Source organism: Nansenia antarctica (assembly GCF_963989245.1).
Source record: "Nansenia antarctica genome assembly, chromosome: 5".
Classification (NCBI taxonomy): Eukaryota; Metazoa; Chordata; class Actinopteri; order Argentiniformes; family Microstomatidae; genus Nansenia; species Nansenia antarctica.
Genome location: NC_137690.1, coordinates 8,577,220 through 8,597,219, shown reverse-complemented (window position 1 = coordinate 8,597,219; position 20,000 = coordinate 8,577,220). Strand labels below are relative to the sequence as shown.

At 43.3% G+C, this 20,000-nt stretch overlaps 2 protein-coding genes across 3 annotated transcripts in view; both read right to left on the bottom strand.

Moving 5' to 3' along the window:
- gda (guanine deaminase) overlaps positions 1-6,374 on the bottom strand; it is a 9,700-nt gene extending 3,326 nt beyond the window's left edge. For both annotated transcript variants that reach the window (XR_013937432.1, XM_080530573.1), the window contains exons 1-9: positions 6,213-6,374; positions 5,165-5,253; positions 4,851-5,022; positions 3,720-3,807; positions 2,031-2,136; positions 1,342-1,369; positions 980-1,087; positions 494-601; positions 311-408 (exon numbers count right to left, since the gene is read on the bottom strand). Coding sequence is in view for 1 of the 2 variants with exons in the window: in XM_080530573.1 (XP_080386699.1) it covers positions 311-408; positions 494-601; positions 980-1,087; positions 1,342-1,369; positions 2,031-2,136; positions 3,720-3,807; positions 4,851-5,022; positions 5,165-5,253; positions 6,213-6,341 (926 nt within the window). In the remaining variant the exon portion in view is untranslated. The remainder of the gene's footprint in view (positions 1-310; positions 409-493; positions 602-979; positions 1,088-1,341; positions 1,370-2,030; positions 2,137-3,719; positions 3,808-4,850; positions 5,023-5,164; positions 5,254-6,212) is intronic.
- A 9,562-nt stretch (positions 6,375-15,936) lies between these two features.
- On the bottom strand, positions 15,937-18,539 carry cUnh9orf85 (chromosome Un C9orf85 homolog). Its single transcript, XM_080530620.1, has 4 exons — positions 18,358-18,539; positions 18,015-18,121; positions 17,051-17,164; positions 15,937-16,441 (listed from the first exon to the last, which is right to left on the bottom strand). Exons 1-4 carry the CDS (start codon positions 18,457-18,459, stop codon positions 16,204-16,206), a joined length of 561 nt encoding a protein of 186 aa, XP_080386746.1. The 5' UTR covers positions 18,460-18,539; the 3' UTR covers positions 15,937-16,203.
- Positions 18,540-20,000: the final 1,461 nt, after the last annotated feature.

The following is a 20,000-nucleotide window of genomic DNA, read 5'->3' as shown; positions in this document are numbered from 1 at the left end:
GTATAATCTAATCTATAAATATAATCTCTCATTGTATCTCAGGAGTAAAGAGGACAAGCAATAACCTGACATATAGGTTGAGTTCTCTAATCTTCCAGACAGACAGACAGACAGACAGACAGACAGACACAGAGACAGAGACAGACAGAGACAGACAGAGACAGACAGAGACAGACAGAGACAGACAGAGACAGAGACAGACAGAGACAGACAGAGACAGACAGAGACAGACAGAGACACACACACACACACACAGTCACACACACACACCCACACACACACCCACACCCACACCCACATACACACTTACGAGATGTTAGAGTTGGGACAGTGCGACACTGACGCCCCAGTCTCTCTGAACAGCTTCAACTCCTCATCAGTCAGGTAGCAGCCGTGAGCCATCACAGTCTGTGAACCATCATCATCATCATCATCATCATCACCACCACCAGAACCACCACCATCATCGTGTGTCTAGACTAGACTGACTGACCTTGTCTGTGAGCAGGTTGTGTTTGAGGTAGACATGTGTGTAGGAGTCACACTCTGGAAACAGCTCCTTGACCAGCTCCACCTCCTCCTTGGTCTCGCTGATGTGACTCTGGGGATCAAACACGAGACCACTCAACTGTTACCATGTCCAGGGCAGGGTGGGTTTCCTGAAAGCTACGTACCGTAGCACCACAATAATCTCAAGTCCCCTTATAGGCTACGGAGCCAAAGATGTTAGTGAAGCTTTGGGATTCACACCTATGATTTAAGCCTTGTGTCTTACAGTAGCTAAGAAACCAATGTTACAAAGCCATGTCTATCTCTATCGTTCAGTCTTCCCAAGAGGGTAAAAGTATGAGCCGATGTTTATCTTGCATCGCCCGGATCCTAGTATAGCCTATAATATGGTCTCTATAGCAACAATACTCCCGTGGGATGATGCCCTTGAGTGTGTTGCTGTGGTGACAGGCAGGGCAGGTGCGCTCACCTGGATGTGCAGGTTGTTGTTCTGGGCGATCTCTCCCAGGTGACCCATTAGGGCGGCAGAGCAGGAAAGAGCGAAGCGAGGGGTCACCACTGGTCTCACCAGAGGGTACTGTCCAATCAGAGATCAGACCACCAGTGAGAAACCATCTGAATACAACTGTAAGGCCTAGGCCTTCAATGATGTTTGGGATTTTAGTCATGCAATAAATGCGTGTGACTGAGCGCTACCCCCTTAGAATAGTCTCGATGTTAATGGATAATGGTTAAGATGTTTATTCTGTCCCCGGTGTTAAACATTTAGTTAAGCTCTCCAAGGTACAAAACAAGAATGTGTGATGATGTCATGTGTGACATAAGTCTTACCTCCTTTTTCAAGAGTTCCCCAATGAACCTGGAGGGCACAGAGAGAATCTTAAAAACTCCCCGCCAGAACACTGTAATGATGATTTCTGTTCCCCCAGGCCAGGCCCCAGACCTGAGCATAGATTACGTTTTCCTGCTATGACTGGAGGATAGTTGATTCACACACTTGGTCAAATGTTTTTTGTTGTAAGCCGCTTTAGGTAAATGGGCCCGCTAAGGCAAAACATTTCAATGTAAATGTAAACATGACATCTAGAATAGCTGCACGTGGTGCCCCTCTCACTGCATGAGACATTCTCATGGTCTCCAAGTGTTCTAAGTGCAATGCACACCGCACAAACAATGTAGGCTTTTACGACCTGCCCCAACACAGTGCATAGCTTAGAGTACAATGTCGTGCTGATGTTGTGATAGCCTTTATCTCATCACAGGCCGTGTTCGAGTACTTTGAGAAAGCATCCTTCCTTTGTCCTCTCCTTGATGTAAATCCCTAGTCTTACAGAACCAATCCTAATCCTAGAGGATTGGATTGGTCAAAGCAAACTATCCACGGCATTGCCCTCACTATTCAAGCCATGTCAGGTGTCAGTGGTGACTTCTTCAAGGATGGAGGGGAGGTAGAATGCATTGTTAGAGAATGTGAACAGTCTCACAGCCTCTCCCTTCCTCCCTCGTATACTACCACCTACCTCTTGGTTTCCTCCTGAGACTCCTCGGGTGTCTCCTTGTAATATTTCACAGCGTTGTTCGTGTCCATACACACCTTGCCCACCAGGGCGCGCTGTCCAAAATCATCTGCAATGGAAAGAAGGGAAGGAATGGTGTCAGCAATTAGATTAGGTTTAGATTAGATTCAATTGTATTCTCACTGACAGAGTACACGTTCTAAGACAATGAAATGTAGTTAGGCATCTAACCAGAGTACAAATAGTGCATAGTGCAATATAAATTATTACATAGACAGTGCAAGGTATGACAGTACCTTATACAGTATTACAGTGAGTATAAGAAATTGAATATAAAAGTCAATATACGCGCAATGAATATCAATATGATATGCACAGTTAAGATATAACTGTCTTAGTTAATCATCACTAAAGGTGATCATCCGTTAATCATCAGTAAAGGTGATCATCAGTTAATCATCAGTAAAGGTGATCATCAGTTAATCATCACTAAAGGTGATCATCAGTTAATCATCACTAAAGGTGAGAGTGAAAGTGGGAATGAATGGGCTGTGGCCGTAAAGAGAGGAAAACTCTGGTGCGTCTGGGTGGCATAGCTCACAAAGGCACATGACATCTAATTGCAGGGTCCTTGGTTTCATTCCGGCCATTGTCCTATCCTGCGTGTCATCCCTCCTCTCTCTCACCCATCCTTCCTGTCAATCATTACTGTCTCTCTCCCAATAAAGCAGAAATGCCGTAAAACTCATTTGAAAAAGAAAAGGAGAGGCAGACTCTGGTGTAATATATACTGTACATGGAATAGAATGGAATGAGGAATGTACTTGTAGACTAGATAATCAGTGACCATTGTCATTTTTTCTCTCACACAAAAATAGGCTAATTAAGCCTAATCAGCTAAATCAGTCGTTCAGTAATCAGAAGAGCTGGGCCATGAAGCACTGAAAAATGTACAGTATGCACTCACTGCAATGTAAGACGCTTTGGATAAAAGCGTCAGCTACGTGGCATATCATCCATATTATTATGTCCTGTCTGAGGTGATTCACAACTCTATATTTTATATAAGCCTATATAAAAATATATAACTTGATACAGCTAACTATAACTCGCCAAATGATAGACGGGACTGTCGCAGCCAACTACATTGTAGCGGCAGCAACTACAGTTCTCCCCATGACTGCGTGGTATAGCCGGCTTTAAAAATGTCTCTGCAGGATTGCTCTCCTCTTCCAAACACAACCTCTGGACTCTCTGAAATGAACTCTCTGAACGGCAGTGGAGGAGAGGTGGTAGTGGTGCAGAATGTGTGTGTGTGTGTGTGTGTGTGTGTGTGTGTGTGTGTGTGCGCGCGTGTGTGTGTGTGTGTGTGTGTGTGTGTGTCTTTACTAGATTATACTTATTAATCCTTGCAGCAAAATTGGAAGGGGAGAGTTTGTGCTTGTGCATTTTCTGGACAGTTTTTTATTAATTATTAAACTGTCAGAAATGTGTTTTCCACACTCTCTGTTTTTCTCATCCCCATTATTAGGTAATGCACACAGGCAAACCTTGTGATCGACTCCCCAAACCCCTGAGATATCGGAGTGGAGGCCATAGAGGAACAGGTAAAAGGTCAGAGTTCAATGACACTGATTTCAAAGAATGTGTGTGTGTGTGTGTGTGTGTGTGTGTGTGTGTGTCTTTTCTCACTTGCGATTTGGCCCAGCAGGAGGGAGGCATCTGTATGTATGGTAGCAAAGTAACAGGCGGTAGTGGTTCCGTTTCTCAGGGTTCTTCTCTGGAACACAGAGAAATGACGTCAGCATGATTCATTCCAAACATCCTCCCATTGCTCATTATGTACCACTCTGATACACTGATATTTTCATGATTCTGTCATTTATTCTCTATCTTTATTGTAAATTGTTATATGTTCTTATGACTGCAACCTTGTTCATTGTGCTGCTGCCTATCATGGCCAGGTCGCTCTTGAAAAAGAGATCTTTATTCTCAATGCTTGACTTTTCCTGGTTAAATAAAGGTTAAATAAATAAAACAATCACAATAGAGAACTTCTGTGTGGCCTGAGTTGGTCCAGTGGTGTGGCCACAGGTTATGTCCACATGTGTATCCTTAGTGTAGTGTTTTTGTTACTGTTACATCATCCTATGTCCTTTGTTTGCCTTATATTGAACGCAGTGTCTTTTGTTTGTCACACACATATCCATAGCCACATATGCATGGGTGTACATTTCCTAGTACTAGGATCTACCTCCGTTAATTCATTAGGCAAAGGAGCAGATGTCCCTGCAGTTATTTGCATAGGTTGTATACACTAGACTAGTATGGCACTAGTATGGCACTAACCCTCACTAACCCTCATAGTCTACCTGTTGTCCTGTGGCGTGTGTATTGTAACCTCACTGTGTACATACTGTACATCTACTGATGCCTCTGGACACATCTTCAGTGATGTTCCTGGATTCATCGGGCGTTTCGGGCAATCAGTGCTGTTGGTTTGTGACTTGTTAATAGTTCCCTACATGTGTATATGAGCCTTTTTTGTTTCGGCTCCGCTACCCGTAGACGAGTGAGATCTGGGAGTTGTAACAGCATACATACTATGTCCATGTCAGCATGGGTTCGAACCCGGCCACTGACCCCACTGACATACCCTCTTCTCCTTCCTTTCCTGTCTTTCTCCAATATCTATATCCAATACACTAATAAAACAATACGGAAACAGTGGAGCTACCCCACTCATGGAGAGAGAAAAAAACACCTATGAAAACAGGTGCTAGTATAGCAGCCACAGTGCTAGTGAAGTGCTAGTCAGCTCACCACGACTTGTGTGTAGACCTTGCGGGCGAACTCCAGGTCCTCGTAGCGGGCCTCTACCGGGAAGGTGTAGGCATTGAGCCACTGCAGCAGGGGCAGGTCCAGGGCTGTGCCCGCGTAGCTGTACTGGGAGGCATGGATGTGGGTGTCCACCATCCCTGGCATGAAGAACTCACTACAACAGACAACAACAACAACAACAACAACAACAGAATACATGGACGTTAGGGTCATTACTGGGAGGGAAATCAATATTTTAAATCATTTGTGTCATAATAGACAGTGCTACTATGTCACGGGCAGGATGCTTTACTGACTGCTGTCCAAGCTGTGTCACAGCAGACGTCTCGAACCCCCACTTCTGACACTGTCTGTCCACTTCCTCTCCTCTCCCGATGAAAGCAATCTGTCATATGAAAATCAGAGAGAGACATGGAGCCGTTAAAAAGAGAGAGACAATAAGTGTGTGTGTGTGTGTGTGTGTGTGTGTGTGACAAAAATGTAGTAAGCTGTGTGGTTCATGATAAACTCTTTACTGTACAAGACAAACAACATGGCTCCAAAGTTGATCCCCACCCCTCACCCTGTCTACACTGGAGTTAATGTGCAGCCTGAGAGAAAGTGAGATGACGTGAGAGACAATAAGAGTGTGTGTGTGTGTGTGTGTGTGTGTGTGTGTGTGTGTGTGTGTGTATGACGCGAGCCCTTTTGACAAGGGGTATTAGTATGTCATAAGACACCTGCTGTTCTTAACCCTTGCATGCCTCAGCTTGGTCTAGCTTTACGCAATAAAATAGGCTAAAAGAGTTGACGTAACACTTTAACACTATACGTTTTACAAAAAGGTTTATTAAATGTTCTTGAATTATTATTATTATCACCATATTGGACTGGTCTTTGAACATTACTGCGTTATAAATGCAGATAAACATCCAAAGAAGATGATAGCCGTTAAGTCAATAACCCTATAATTATTGGAAACTGGTTATTCTACATGTTAACAAAATTAGCGTCGGTACGAAAACACGAATGGCAAATGGTCATGAGAATGGCACATAATATAGCCTATGATCTAAAATAGTTTTCGTACTTCAATTGGGAATCCAAATGTAAAATTCTCACAACTTTTTTTTTAATTTCTACAATTCGAATGAAAAGCATTGCGACAATAAGCTAAATCAAAATATTAATTCATTTATAAATCATATTATCATCAGCACAGATTTACGTAACTAATAAACATAGCCTGCTGGTAAGTGGCTATAACCAATTTAAACATGTCTAAGATCTTCCTTTGCTTCTCAAATTATACATTTTTAAAATGCATTGATTATTTTTGCTAATAATATCAGTGTCATTACAAACCTTCCCCTCTGTGTCCACAGCCAGAAGTGCATCTTCCAGAATGTGTACGGCTGCGTCTTGGGTCGAGTGCACAAATGTTCCCCTGTAGACGTGAGAAATAACCCCGGTGGTTCCGTTTGAGCTAGTCATCCCTGCTACTAGATAAGTCAGAGCATGCAAGAGTGTTCGATGCAGTGTGGTAATAAAAACAAAGTCTATAGTCCACCGGTTTTATACTCAAGGATGGTGGGCGTTTTCAGTGCGCATTTATCACCACAGAGAGCGCGCGACTTCACCTGTACATTGGCGTCTGGCCAACGAGCGTGCGCCCGAACATAGGCTGGGCTGGAAGGAGCGTCTCTGTCGCTGTTCCATCATCGTTACGCGCAGTTTTACTTTAGATGAGGGAGAGAGAGAAAGCGAAAGGCAACACTCCGTGACGTTAGAATGATAAGGTTCTATCTCCATTTTTGTCAGAATTGAGTTTTTTACATAATCTGATCCATTAGGTTTTGTTTAATGCCTGTGTGGTGTTATTTTTAAAATGTTGACATTTTTGAGTTAGTAATTCATCAAATACAAAGGTTCCATCTCACAAAACATAATGGAATGTAAAAACGTTGACGCTCAATATCTCTGAACTGCCCTAAACGGAGATAGAACCTTATCATTCTAAGCTCACAACTCGTTCAATCTCATAATAGACCTACACACACCACAAGAGCACATTTGATTAACGAATTCAAAACCAAGGCCAACCAAACTTACAAAACCACAAATGGCATCCTACTTATAGTAGTCCAAAAAAATTAATAATAATATATATTACTCTGTAGTCGACAGTGGACACTTGTCAACACTGGAGGCAACTAACTATATTACAGCCGTATCTTATTGACAAGGCCAATGTTATCGCAAGTAGGCCTATTATTGCAAGGAATCCATAATGTTACATTGAGAAAATAAATGTATTGGTGTTATCTATTGCTGTTATAATTAGGCCTACACAATTATTATTAATATCCTAAGCCTATGTTGGGCTGGAGCTGTGGTTAGGGTTATATGGTTATCTAGTTCTAGTGTGTGCGTCATGTCCAGTAAAACATATGTTTTTTAACAGGCAAGCCTATTTCATCATATTTTCCATATAGTCTTCCCCCAATTCTAGATAACTGTCGTCATCACAGAAAAGGGAAGATAGATGCAGTTATCCTCACAGCAGAGTAGTCTAGGCCAGTGGTTCCCAACCGGGGGTACGCGGACCCCTAGGGGTACGTGAGGGTATTGCAGGGGGTACGTGGAAAGATTTGGAATTATAATTTATTTCCCCTTCCAAAAAAATAAATAAATATACAAGTAATTTCATAAACCTGTTGTTAAAATGGTACGCTGCAACTTAAGTTCCTCCCCGACAGGTGAGGACTGTAACACAAGTGGTAGTCACGTCACATTTAAATCATGTTCACGATCATTTTCGCACGCAAGTCAGCTAGGCCTGTCAGTATACCGCAAAGACGACCAGCTACAGTAACGGTCAGATCAGAGGCAGATCAGACGGTTAGATCAGAGAAAAAAAAAAAAAAAGGACCCCGCTATTATTTGGAAACATATGTTTTGTGGGGATTTACATGTACATCGGCTGATCCACCACAGCCACAGTGCTTTTTCTGCGGCGAAGTCCTGGCTAATAATTCAATGAAGCCATCCCATTTACAACGACACCAGAGCACCAAACACCTAGCAACTGTTGGTAAAACTGACGACTTTTTCAAGCGAAAACTGTCAGAGTTCAAGTCAAGTCAGGCTACACTGAAGAAAGCGGCGAGTGTGTCAAGCAAAGCACTGGAGGCGTCCTATGCTGTTTCATTACTGGTGGCTAAGTAAAAAAAAAAACATTCAATCGCCGAAGATCTGATTTTGCCTGCCGCTATGATTTTGGCTAAAACTATGCTGGACAAGAAAGCAGCTGACGCGCTCAAGTTGGTACCATTATCAAACAATACCGTCTCCCGTCGGATTGATGATATGTCCATAAATATTGTCTGACAAGTGGTGGATCAAATGAAGCAAGCAGGTCAGTTCGCTTTGCAATTAGATGAAATGACCGACGTTAGTGAGGAGGCTCAGCTGCTTTGTGCGTTATAAAGTAGAGTCGGACATAAATGAGCATATCTTGTTTTGCAAGACGCTGCCAGAAAAGACAACTGGCGAGGAAATATTTCTGATTATTGACAGCTTCTTCAAAGACAACGATCTGGAGTGGAAATCCTGCAGTCACATCTGTACCGATGGAGCGGCAGCAATGACGGGTAAGGTGCGTGGGCTGCTTGGGCGTGTGATGAAGGTGAACCCCCAAATTAAGTGGATACACTGTATTATTCACCGGGAGGCACTCGCCAGCAAAAGGATGAGCCCCGAGTTAAGTGCAGTTATGGACGACGCAGTTAAGGTGATTAACTTCATTCAGTCCCGGCCAATGAACCACAGACTGTTTCAAACTCTTTGTCATGGCAGCGGGTCAGAGCATGAGCAGCTACTGCTTCACACAGACGTTCGCTGGCTGTCTCGAGGCAGTGTGTGTGTGTGTGTGTGTGATGAATGAATTAAACATTGAGGTGGCCAGGTGGCACATGTATTGGCCAATTAGCTCATGTAGTCTAATTTTGAATGGCAGTGTTTTGAAATGGCAAACATGTGACTTTATGTCAGATTGTTGTGTCTTAGGCAGAGAACCGTGTTTAGTGCATTTAAAAAGTGCCATTTTGAATAGCAAAATGTGTGTAAAGCAGAAAATGTGTTTAGAGTTTTGGAGACTCGAGAAGAGGTTTTGCTCTTTGTGTGTCAGTTTAAATAATTGTGCTATGCATGTCATTTTATTGTGTTAGCAATTGGAAAAAACTGTAATAGAACACATGTGCGGTGGACAGATACAGATACATATAGTTAAAAGTCCCAGTGCTGTTATACTGTATATCGGCACTCATGGAATGCCTCTTGTCCAATCAAATGACTTGGTCGGAACTAACTGTTGTATAATAAATGTTATATTTGCAAGTTAGTGTTTAATTGAACATTTTTGGAAATAATCAACACGCATGAGTGAGGGGGTACTTCTGGCATGGCAAAACAGCTCAAGGGGTACACAAGACAAAAAAGGTTGGGAACCACTGGTCTAGGCGACTAGAGCTGGAGAAAACATTGCCTCATTCCCCCGGTAGGATCGCTACATTTCGTGACGTTAGAATGATAAGGTTCTATCTCCGTTTAGGGCAGTTCAGAGATATTGAGCGTCAAAGTTTTTACATTCCATTATGTTCTGTGAGATGGAACCTTTGTATTTTATGAATTACTAACTAAAAAATGTCAACATTTTTAAAATAACACCACACATGATGGATCAGATTATGTAAAAAACTCAATTTTGACAAAAATGGAGATAGAACCTTATAATTCTAACGTCACAATATTCTTGGAGAAGACTGCTCCATACACAGCCCTCTAGATCGGTCTTTAGCGGCACTTGATGGTTCCATGATATTGCGAACTGGCTGTAGTGTAGCCGGCGCCAAATGTGCATTATGATAATTATCAACCAGTGAACATGATGTTCTCAATAGGCTACCCTTTCCACCTTTTACAATGTTCATAGGTCAGTCTGGTTCAGTGACCCGAGGATAGCAGATCCCCCAGTCGAAAGTTAAGAGTTAAACAGGCTGCTATCGGTCATGTGCAGACAGTGGCGGACTTTGAAGGGCAGGGGAGAAAAGAAAAAAAGGGCACATACTGCACAACATGGGACCCCATCAGTGAGCAAAAAGCTATGATGCGTCATGTACTGTATGGTGAAATAGTCCTCATCCTTGATTTAGATGAACATTATGTAGTCTAGGCCAGGGGCGGATTTAGGATTGTAGGAGATCCGGGGCTTAGCCCAGGTGGGTAATGAAATGCGCGGGCAGCGCGCTGGACAAATAGGCGCTTTTTTTTGCTGCCACACCACAACTTACCACCACCTTATAGCGGACAAAAGGCACTGGAGAACACTTATACCAGGCCTCAACATTAAGGCTTTTTATATAATTTATACATCTTTACAGTGGTGTAGTCTATTTTTTTCTAGTGGGTATACTGTGATTTTGCCCTCCCAGTCAGAGCGACACCTGTCCCGTAGCGACACCCCATAAGCACCACCACACTCACTTATGCATACAGTATGCATCTACACCAGTGTTTGCTGCCTTGGGGGGGGGTGGCATGGACTGTACTTGTACATCAAGCTGCCTCACGCTACAGAAACAGGAGATAGGCTCCTTCCCTATGGGCCGTTAGGCTCGAGAACCATCGGTTCTCAAGGCTACTTATGTGGTCTTGACTACCTGTCCACTTTCTCACCTGGTTCTTGCTCTCTCTCTCTGTGGTGTGCCGACACCATCCTGCTCTCTCTCCTTCTCTCCCTCTCTATCCTCCTCTCTCCCTCTTTTGCTGTCAACCAAAAGGCAAATATAACAACCAGAGTATTTATAATCTAATAAGAGGTATACATTGAATTCATATAAAATCATATCATTCTAATTGAATATTGGGTTGCTGTGGGCAATGCAGTCAGATACTGTCTTTACTTACTCTCTCACCTGTAAGAAAATCGTATGTCCAACTACAAAAAACAGACATTTTCAATGAGTGAGGGTTTGTTCCAATGCTTCAATCCACTGTCCATGTACTGTAAATATACCATTATGGTATTGTAGATTGTATATCTACTTTAAGTAAAATAATAAAGTGCCTCCAGTTAGCTCTTTAGCTGGCATGTGTGCAGCAGACTAGCTCATCTCATCACCTCTGAGCTAGCTAGCTTGCTAGTTCTTTGACACTATTATTCACACCATGAAACTATAATCAGACGTTTTCTAGTCACAATAATAACGACTAATTTGAACTAACTTTCTCTGTCAGAACACAGTAATTATATTTGCTAACATTTCAACTTGCTTACTTTCTTCTGCAGAGCTTTCACCCTGCAAAAACTCTCTCGCGTCGCACGCGCACACTCGCGCAAAAACAAAAACAAAACAAAACGAAAACATTCTCCAGCGCAGCACGAAGCTGTGTGTGGAGGTCTGACCCGCCCGCCCCAAGGCTCTGTAGGGGAAATACTGAGAGCATTCTGAACGACTGGTTATGCGAAAGTAAGTGCTTCGTAACACAGACGGGGTGAATTTATGAATATGAATAAAAAGTGTGAAAGTTCTGTCACAAAACGCCGTTACGTATCCTCGCGCATTTTTAAGTGGGTATACGCAAATCCTTGTCCTTTCCTAGTGGGTATACGGCGTAGTCCTGCGTATCACGTAGACTACACCACTGCATCTTTATCAAATCAATAGTAGTCAAATTAGTTATTTGCACTAACATACACTCACCAGCCACTTGCACCGGTACACCTTGCTATTACCGGGTTGGACCCCCTCTTTTGCCTTCAGAACTGCCTTAATTCTTCGTGGCATAGATTCAACAAGGTGCTGGAAACATTCCTCAGAGATTTTGGTCCATATTGACATTCTAGCATTACACAATTGCTGCAGATTTGTGGCAAGAAAATATCCCCCACACACACTATTACACCACCACCACCATTTTCGCCCAGAGAACTGCCGCTCACTGGATATTTTTGTATTTTTCTGACCATTCTCTGTAAATACTAGAGATTTCTAGAATGCTAGAGAAAATCCCAGTAGATCACGCAATGTTTTCAACTATGGGGGCACATGGTCAAGTTTAGACCATTGGAGGGGCAGCCAATAGGGCACATCCTCTAATTTTTGCCATTCAAAAGGGCACTTTAGTGCAACGTTTTTTTCAACGGTGGGGGCACATGGTGAAGTTTAGACCATTGGAGGGGCACCAGTAGGGCACATCCTCTCGTTTTTGCCACTCAAAAGGGCACGTTTTTCAACCGTGGGGGCACGTCGCCCCCCCTGTGAGTCCGGCAGTGGTCATGTGTGTTTGAATAAGCAGAACCAACCCATGTGAGCACCAACAGCCCTAAATAAGAGCATCAATTAATCTGGCATTCACGTCAGACAACCTAACAAACAGAGAAGTGGAATATTTCAACATTTCTTAAATTATCAGTGATATCACGTACAGTGCCCTCCATACTTATGAAAAGAGGAAGCATGTTGTCTTATTTTATCTATGCTCCCAACAATAGAGAATTTCAAGTTTATTTCAATGGGTTTTCTTTCCTGATTGGGTTCACCATTTCGAAAGTACACAATTTTTTTTAACCATACTTCCCCTATTTCAGGGGGGAAAATAATATAATGTCCAAATAAAGTCCTTGTGTATTTGGAAGACTTGGTCAGCATGTAATATCTGCCTGAACTCTGCGACCCATTGACCCCAGACGCTGAGTGTGGTGGGGTGAGCTTTCTGGTGATGCTTTACCAGGCCTGTACTGAAGCCATCTTCAGTTGTTGTTTGTTTTTAGGTCTTTTTGCCTAAAATCTTATCATCAGGAAAATGCTGATGAAAGAGTGCGGTGACCCTGAGCAGACCGCCGACCATATAATCACCATCTGCAGACTGCCCTAGACCACCCTCGGAAGCCGGCCTCTTCGACTTAGAACCAGAGATGCGGGCATGGCTACACGACACCGAGTTGGACCTCTGATGTTGCACGAAAGAAGAAGATCAGGAAATGAAATCCATGTTCAATTGGATTTAAATCTGAATATTGACACAGCCAGTCAATAACCTTCTGCTTTTGTGTCCCTGCAAATCCCCTTACATGCTATGGCATCTTACTGTATGATGAAGTGCCATCCAATGGAGCAATGGATTTGGAGGCAGTTGCTTGTACTTACTTGCCAAGATGATAGACAAGATGTTGGAAATGATCATTCACGCTTTTGGATCATCCCGATTGGACTATTGCAATTCCCTGTTCACCTGCCTCGACGGATCCACCCTGGGCCGGCTACAAATTGTCCAACACGCAGCTGCAAGGCTGTTGACTAGGTCCAGAAAGTCATGTCATATCACTCCCATCTTAGCATCCCTACACTGGCTCCCCATTAAATATAGAATTAATTTCAAGGTTCTGGTCATCACCTACAGAGCCCTCCATGGTCAGGCACCTGCGTCCTTACAGCCCCAGTAGGTCTCTCAGGTCCTCTGACCAGGGTTTGTTGGTTGTCCCCCGTGCCAGATTGAAGACCAAGGGTGATAGAGCATTCCAAACCGTGGCTCCCATGCAGGCTTTGGAATGCTCTTCCCTGGGATCTTAGATCAGCGGTCTCGGTCGAGGCTTTGTTAGGATATATATTTTTCAAAGGTCCTATTGTCCATTCTCCAGCACCAGCTGCTTTTTTCATGATGTTACATATCATATCAGTTTTCATGTTTGAATATGCACATTATCAATATTGTATCCTAAGAACACATACGACCCATTGTAAGCTACTGTCTGGGAACTGTCTGATGACCATGAATCCAGGTGTTGTAAGAACCGATAAAAAACTCTCACGTCTAACACAAGACAACACTCTCTTCATAGTTTTAGAACATTCTAATAGGCCATTCAGCTCTTACATCATAGTGGCCAAAAGGGGAAGAACTCTGTGTCTTGTGAAAGTATATAATGTATTGTAATCTGAAGAAGACCACCTTATTCTGAGACCGTCTCAGGTTAAAGTGCATTTCTGTACTACACGTGTGATATTCAATAAATATACCACTTGTGCAAGAGAACATCTCTCCTCTTTCTTGGAGGAGAACCGACAAAAGAACCGATTTTGATTTTATTCTAACAGCTTTTAAAAAACAGCTAAAGACTGTCTTGTATAGACAGGCTTTTGCATAGCCCCAAAAGCCTGTCTTTCTGTGTCCTGTTGATATTGTTGTACCTGTTGTCTGTTACTTGTTCTTATTTTCACTTGTTTGCCTATTTTAACCTGCTATGACTTTCGCTCTTTTATTATGTTTTATTATGTTCTTCTTTATTATGTTCTCTATATGTAAAGCACTTTGTGACCCCTGGTCTGGGAGAGGTGCTATACAAATACATTTTACTTACTTAGTTTTACTTTCTGTTACACTTCAGAACACATTCTGCTGCTGCAGTCAGCAGTAACATCAGCAATAAAGACAAGTTAGCCAGTTGTTGTGGCAGCTATAAATGCCCTTTAAATGCCCAATTCTGCCACATCAAGCCACTCATGCCTACCTCCTGGAGAGTGTTCCTGACCTATGGGACAGTTTCTCTTTCTATTTCATTTTATTACGGCCATCGACTGTACCTTTCATTGATGTCTCTTTGGTCCTCATGTTGACACCAATAGCAGCCTCATGAATGTAAATGTTTGATTTCAAATCTATCAGTGTGTGACTGTGGCACTGAACCACAGACCATGCAGCACCTCCTGATATGCCCCCTGCTGGAGCAGCCCTGCACAGCATCGGACTTGGCAGAGTTCAATGAGAAGGGACAGCAATGTGTTCAGCTGTGGTTGAACCACATCTAGCCAAGCCTTGTAACTGACTCTCTTGTGGACACGAAAAGAAGAAGAATTTCAAATCTAAACTGTTGGAGTATAAAGCTAAAAGAAGACAACATGCTTCCTCTTTCCAATACCAGAGAGATACCATAACACGTTAAAGAGCCGGTGACAGAAGGATGTCCAGACAAAACCAATATAGCTATACTATAGAACTATAGTCAGCTTGATGACCTCGATTTTGCTGACGACCTGGCACTCCTGTCACACAGCTATAACCACATGCAGGACAAGACCACCCAGCTTTCAATCACATCCCTTGCAGCAGGCCTCAGGGTGAACAAGGAAAAGACCAAACTGATGAGGATTAACACCCCGAACACCACCCCCGTCATCATAGACGACAGACCCATCAGAGAAGTCGACTCCTTCACCTACCTTGGCAGCATCATTGACAAGCAGGGTGGCACAGACAGTGATGACACTGCTAGGGTAGGCAAAGCCAGAGCAGCCTTTATCATCCTGAAGAACATCTGGGCCTCAAGGGAAATAGTTACTCCAACGAAGGTGCGCATCTTTAACTCTAATGTCAAAAGTGTCCTTCTCTATGGCTCAGAAACATGGAGAATGACAAAGAAAACATTGCAGAAAATCCAGACTTTCATCAACATCTGTCTGAGGCGCATCTTCAAAATCAGGTGGCCAGATAAAATCAGTAATAAGGAACTGTGGCAAAGAGGGAGCCAGGAGCCAGTAGAGAGCCAGATCAGGAGACGGAAGTGGGGATGGATTGGTCACACCCTGCGCAAACCAGCAGCTACCATCACACGACAGGCCCTGACATGGAACCCACAGGGAAAGCGGAAAAGAGGAAGGCCCAGAAACAGCTGGAGGCGGGACTCTGAGGCGGAGTTGAAGAGGCAGGGTACCAGCTGGGGAGAGGTGGAAAAGAAAGCCCAGAGCCGTGATGGATGGAGAAGAGTCGTTGATGGCCTTTGCTCTGCAAGAGATTCAACGGCATAAGTCAAGTAAGTAAGTCATAGAACTATAGAACTATCGAAGATTTTGACGTCAACTACTGTACATCCTGCACCAACACTGGAACCTACATTATTCATACATTTATATCACATAAACAAATCTCCTGTGTTTGACATTTCCCCTAATGACTTTTGACCAGCAACACTTGTCACTCATATCTAAGACAAACACCCTTCCATAAACACATCATCACATGAGCCTGACCTGAGGACAGTTTTTATTAGAAAACACTTCAGTCAGTTTAAGACAGGGTTTGTTGGTTTTGTGACTCTAACTCAAAACAGTGAGGTACTGCATTGTTAATTCAGAGAGTAGAAATCCACAGTGTGGAATGATGATTAAAAAAGTAGGCTATGTATAATCACAAGGGATAGATATGAACAAAATGAAAATAGTTCCACAAGCATGACAGCATTACAAGCCTCTGGAGCTCTATGAAAGTGACAGTTGTGGATGTTCCTGAATGAATCTTTTTAGTCTTGGAAATGAACACGTGACACGTCAGGTAGAGAGGCCTTGGCACCAGCTGCTGCCTGCTCCTTAGGCTCAGAGCCCACGCTAAAGAATTCATCATCGTCATCACTTCCAAAGTCATCATCATCATCATCATCATCGTCACTGTCAAACTCATCCACATCCTTCTTCTTCCGTCCTTTTTTCTTTTGGTTGGTATCTTCCTCCTCTTCCTCTACGTCTTCCGCCGTCCTTACCCTATGAGCAGTGGGATAAATAAGAATCAGGAAACAACTTAAATCCTTGATTTCTACACACTGAAATGACTACTATGTCCACTAGATGGCGCTATTGTGTTATGAACCATTGGGGGTTTTGTAGGACGTCTCATTTTGCAGCTTAAAATAGATTTTTATAAACTCACATAGACCACAAATATATATTTCACATTTGCCCTAAGTGTGAAGAAAATCAGGTCCTGTAAATCAATATCTGTAAATCTAAAAATCACAAAATACATCACAGTAGTGTATCATTGATAAAAACGTGTACCGGTAATTTATAAAGCATGTAATTTGTGACTAAGGGAAAACCATCTGGACCTCAATTGACAGGCGGCTCCCTGAACAATTAAATCCTCTCTAGCGCCCCCCCACCCCTCTCCACGAAACAGACACCACTGTTCCCCAGCAACGCCTCCAACAGCTTAACCCACTGCTTTTCTCTCAGAGAGACACACACACACACACACACACACACACACACACACACACACACACACACACACACACACAGACACACACAGACACACACACACACACACACACACACACACACACACACACACAATGGCGTGGGAGCACTCACGGAATGACGATTTCCTCATTCTTCCCACACTTGGAACACAGGTCCAGCTTCAGGGCGCAGGGCTTACAAATGACGTGATATGCATCCTTCACGGCCTTCTCAAAGCACTTCACACTGAACCACACAGGAGCATAGAAGCACACAGACACACCTCTTGAATAACCATCTCCCTTTCCCACACCCCCTTCTTTACCCCTTCGTTTCACACAACAATAATCCAAACAAGCTTCACTCTGTCTTATTGCAAACCAAGTTGAGGGAGGAAGAGGAGGATGAGAGAGATTAGAGAGAGGGGCATGACACAAGATGGATTAAGTTGTTACTATCTGTGTGCAAGTACTAAAATGCTATGTGACTGACAGCAGCTTCTTTTGCACTCATCCTTTGGAAGGGTATTCGTTCGGCATGTTGTGTGTGTGTGTGTGTGTGTGTGTGTGTGTGTGTGAGTGTGTGTGTGTGTGCGTGTGTGAGTGTGAGTGTGAGTGTGTGCGTGTGTGAGTATGAGAGAGAGAGAGAGAGAGAGAGAGAGAGAGAGAGAGAGAGAGAGAGAGAGAGAGAGAGAGAGAGAGAGAAAGAGAAAGAGATTGATTGATTGAAAACTTTATTAGAAGATTTGCAGAAGTAGGTACATGAAAGTACATATTACATACAAGGTCAACTAACAGGATAAAAACCCAAGAAAGCCACTGGCTTATTTCAATTGGGGTCCTTGATTCTCAATTCATCGTTACATGTAAGACAGACAAAAAAAAAATAGTACTATCTACAAGATAATACAGACAAATAACTAGTACTATCTACAAGATAAATATACATCCATCATGGGAAGAACAATACAACAAAACATTAGGTATGTACAGCGGGTAGGACAGGTGGGGACATACACCACAGGTGGGGGCGGGGGACAAAACACAAAGTATGTACAGTGGGTAGTTCGGGTCTTTTAATGGTGTGTGCATCTCACCATTTCCGAGGTTGGGTAAGGGATTTGTATTTGCCGTACTTGACTTTCCACTCCAGAACCTCCTTGCAGCGTGAGCATAGTCCGTCGTGCAGCTTTGAGTTTGCTTTCTGCAATCACATCACCAGAGAGACACCATCAGTCACGAACCACGGCTGATATAATACGAGAGACTTTGATGCCCAGCACAGGACTTCATATAACACTTCATTTAAATCAACCCTGCTGAAACTAGACAAGAGACATAATAGCTTCCTTAATAGTTACCAGGCTGCAACATTATTGAGCTAGGCTATATAGCTATGCTGTTATAATAATACTACCGTGCCTATGTGACATCTCATACCTTCACTTGAATAGTCGCTCCGTACTTGTCATTCTTGAAAGCGACCGAGTTCTTGTGCTTCTGGGCGCGCGATCGTGAGGAGTTGCCTTTTTGGGAACTCATATTAATGTTTAGGGCTATATTATGTTACAAAAAATACATTTTTCAGAGATCACACGGGACACACATGGCCACGCTGAATTGTAACCCGGAAGAATATGGGTCTATCGTGAGTGACGTCACGTAACATTCTAAGCATGAACTTTGCAACCCAAATCAGAGTAATAATAATTTCAAATGCACACAGTATTGACACACCGTACCACCTTTTATTTCATTAATCCATTTCATTTTATCTAAAAAAAACAACAACAACAATAAACGCCAAAAAGAATTACGTCATTCACAACAGATATAGGCAGGCAACGCCTTGAACAATCTGATTGGGTTCTGCTACTAAAATAGTAGTTTCTTATTGGTTTCCTAACAAGCCAATCAAATGATTGTGTCATCTATGGCTGCGTTTAGGACACTACCCGCCCACTTGCAAGTGAATACGAGAGTATCATTGGTGGCCGCTTCACATGTGCTTTGTACTATTGGTCAAATAGGATGTCCGTCCAAAAAATACATATATAATTTATGTTTTTTTAATTATTTTTTTTACTACTCTGCTTTCCTCCGAGAACACACAAGCCGACGGAGATGCCAGCTAGAGGACGAAAGGAAAGGAAAGGATATATCTCCTAGCTTTATCTCTGCTTGTACCGACATTCTCTTTGCTACGTACCCCCCAGCTGCTAAGTAATACGGGAATAATAGCTCATTATTTTGCTCGACAATCAATCAACATCAAATCATACAAGCGCTCGTTTGACCAGGTAAGAGATGCGCCTCTCTGAGACGTCTTGTCTAGTGGGTCTGACTAATCCCTGAAAAGAAAAAAAACGTCCGGTATTTAAACCTTTTCCAACACATTATTCTTATTTTAGTTTGTAAGCCTAGTACTTAGCCATATTATTATATAACAAAGACAAGTGGTTGTTGCATCTATCTTGTATGTGTGCTGTTAGACCGTCTGTGTAGGAAAAATGGTGATGTGAAAGATGGACCACAATAGCCATAGAGTATTGTAGTAGTGTGACCTGGCCATAAGTCCTGTCTGTCTGTCTGCCTGCCTCTGGCCATAGGTCCTGTCTGTCTGCCTGCACCTGGCCATAAGTCCTGTCTGTCTGCACCTGGCCATAAGTCCTGTCTGTCTGTCTGCACCTGGCCATAAGTCCTGCCTGTCTCCCTGCACCTGGCCATAAGTCCTGTCTGTCTGCACCTGGCCATAAGTCCTGTCTGTCTGCCTGCACCTGGCCATAAGTCCTGTCTGTCTGCCTGCACCTGGCCATAAGTCCTGTCTGTCTGCCTGCACCTGGCCATAAGTCCTGTCTGTCTGCCTGCACCTGGCCATAAGTCCTGTCTGTCTGCCTGCACCTGGCCATAAGTCCTGTCTGTCTGCCTGCACCTGGCCATAAGTCCTGTCTGTCTGCCTGCACCTGGCCATAAGTCCTGTCTGTCTGCCTGCCTGCACCTGGCCATAAGTCCTGTCTGTCTGCACCTGGCCATAAGTCCTGTCTGTCTGTCTGCCTGCCTGCACCTGGCCATAAGTCCTGTCT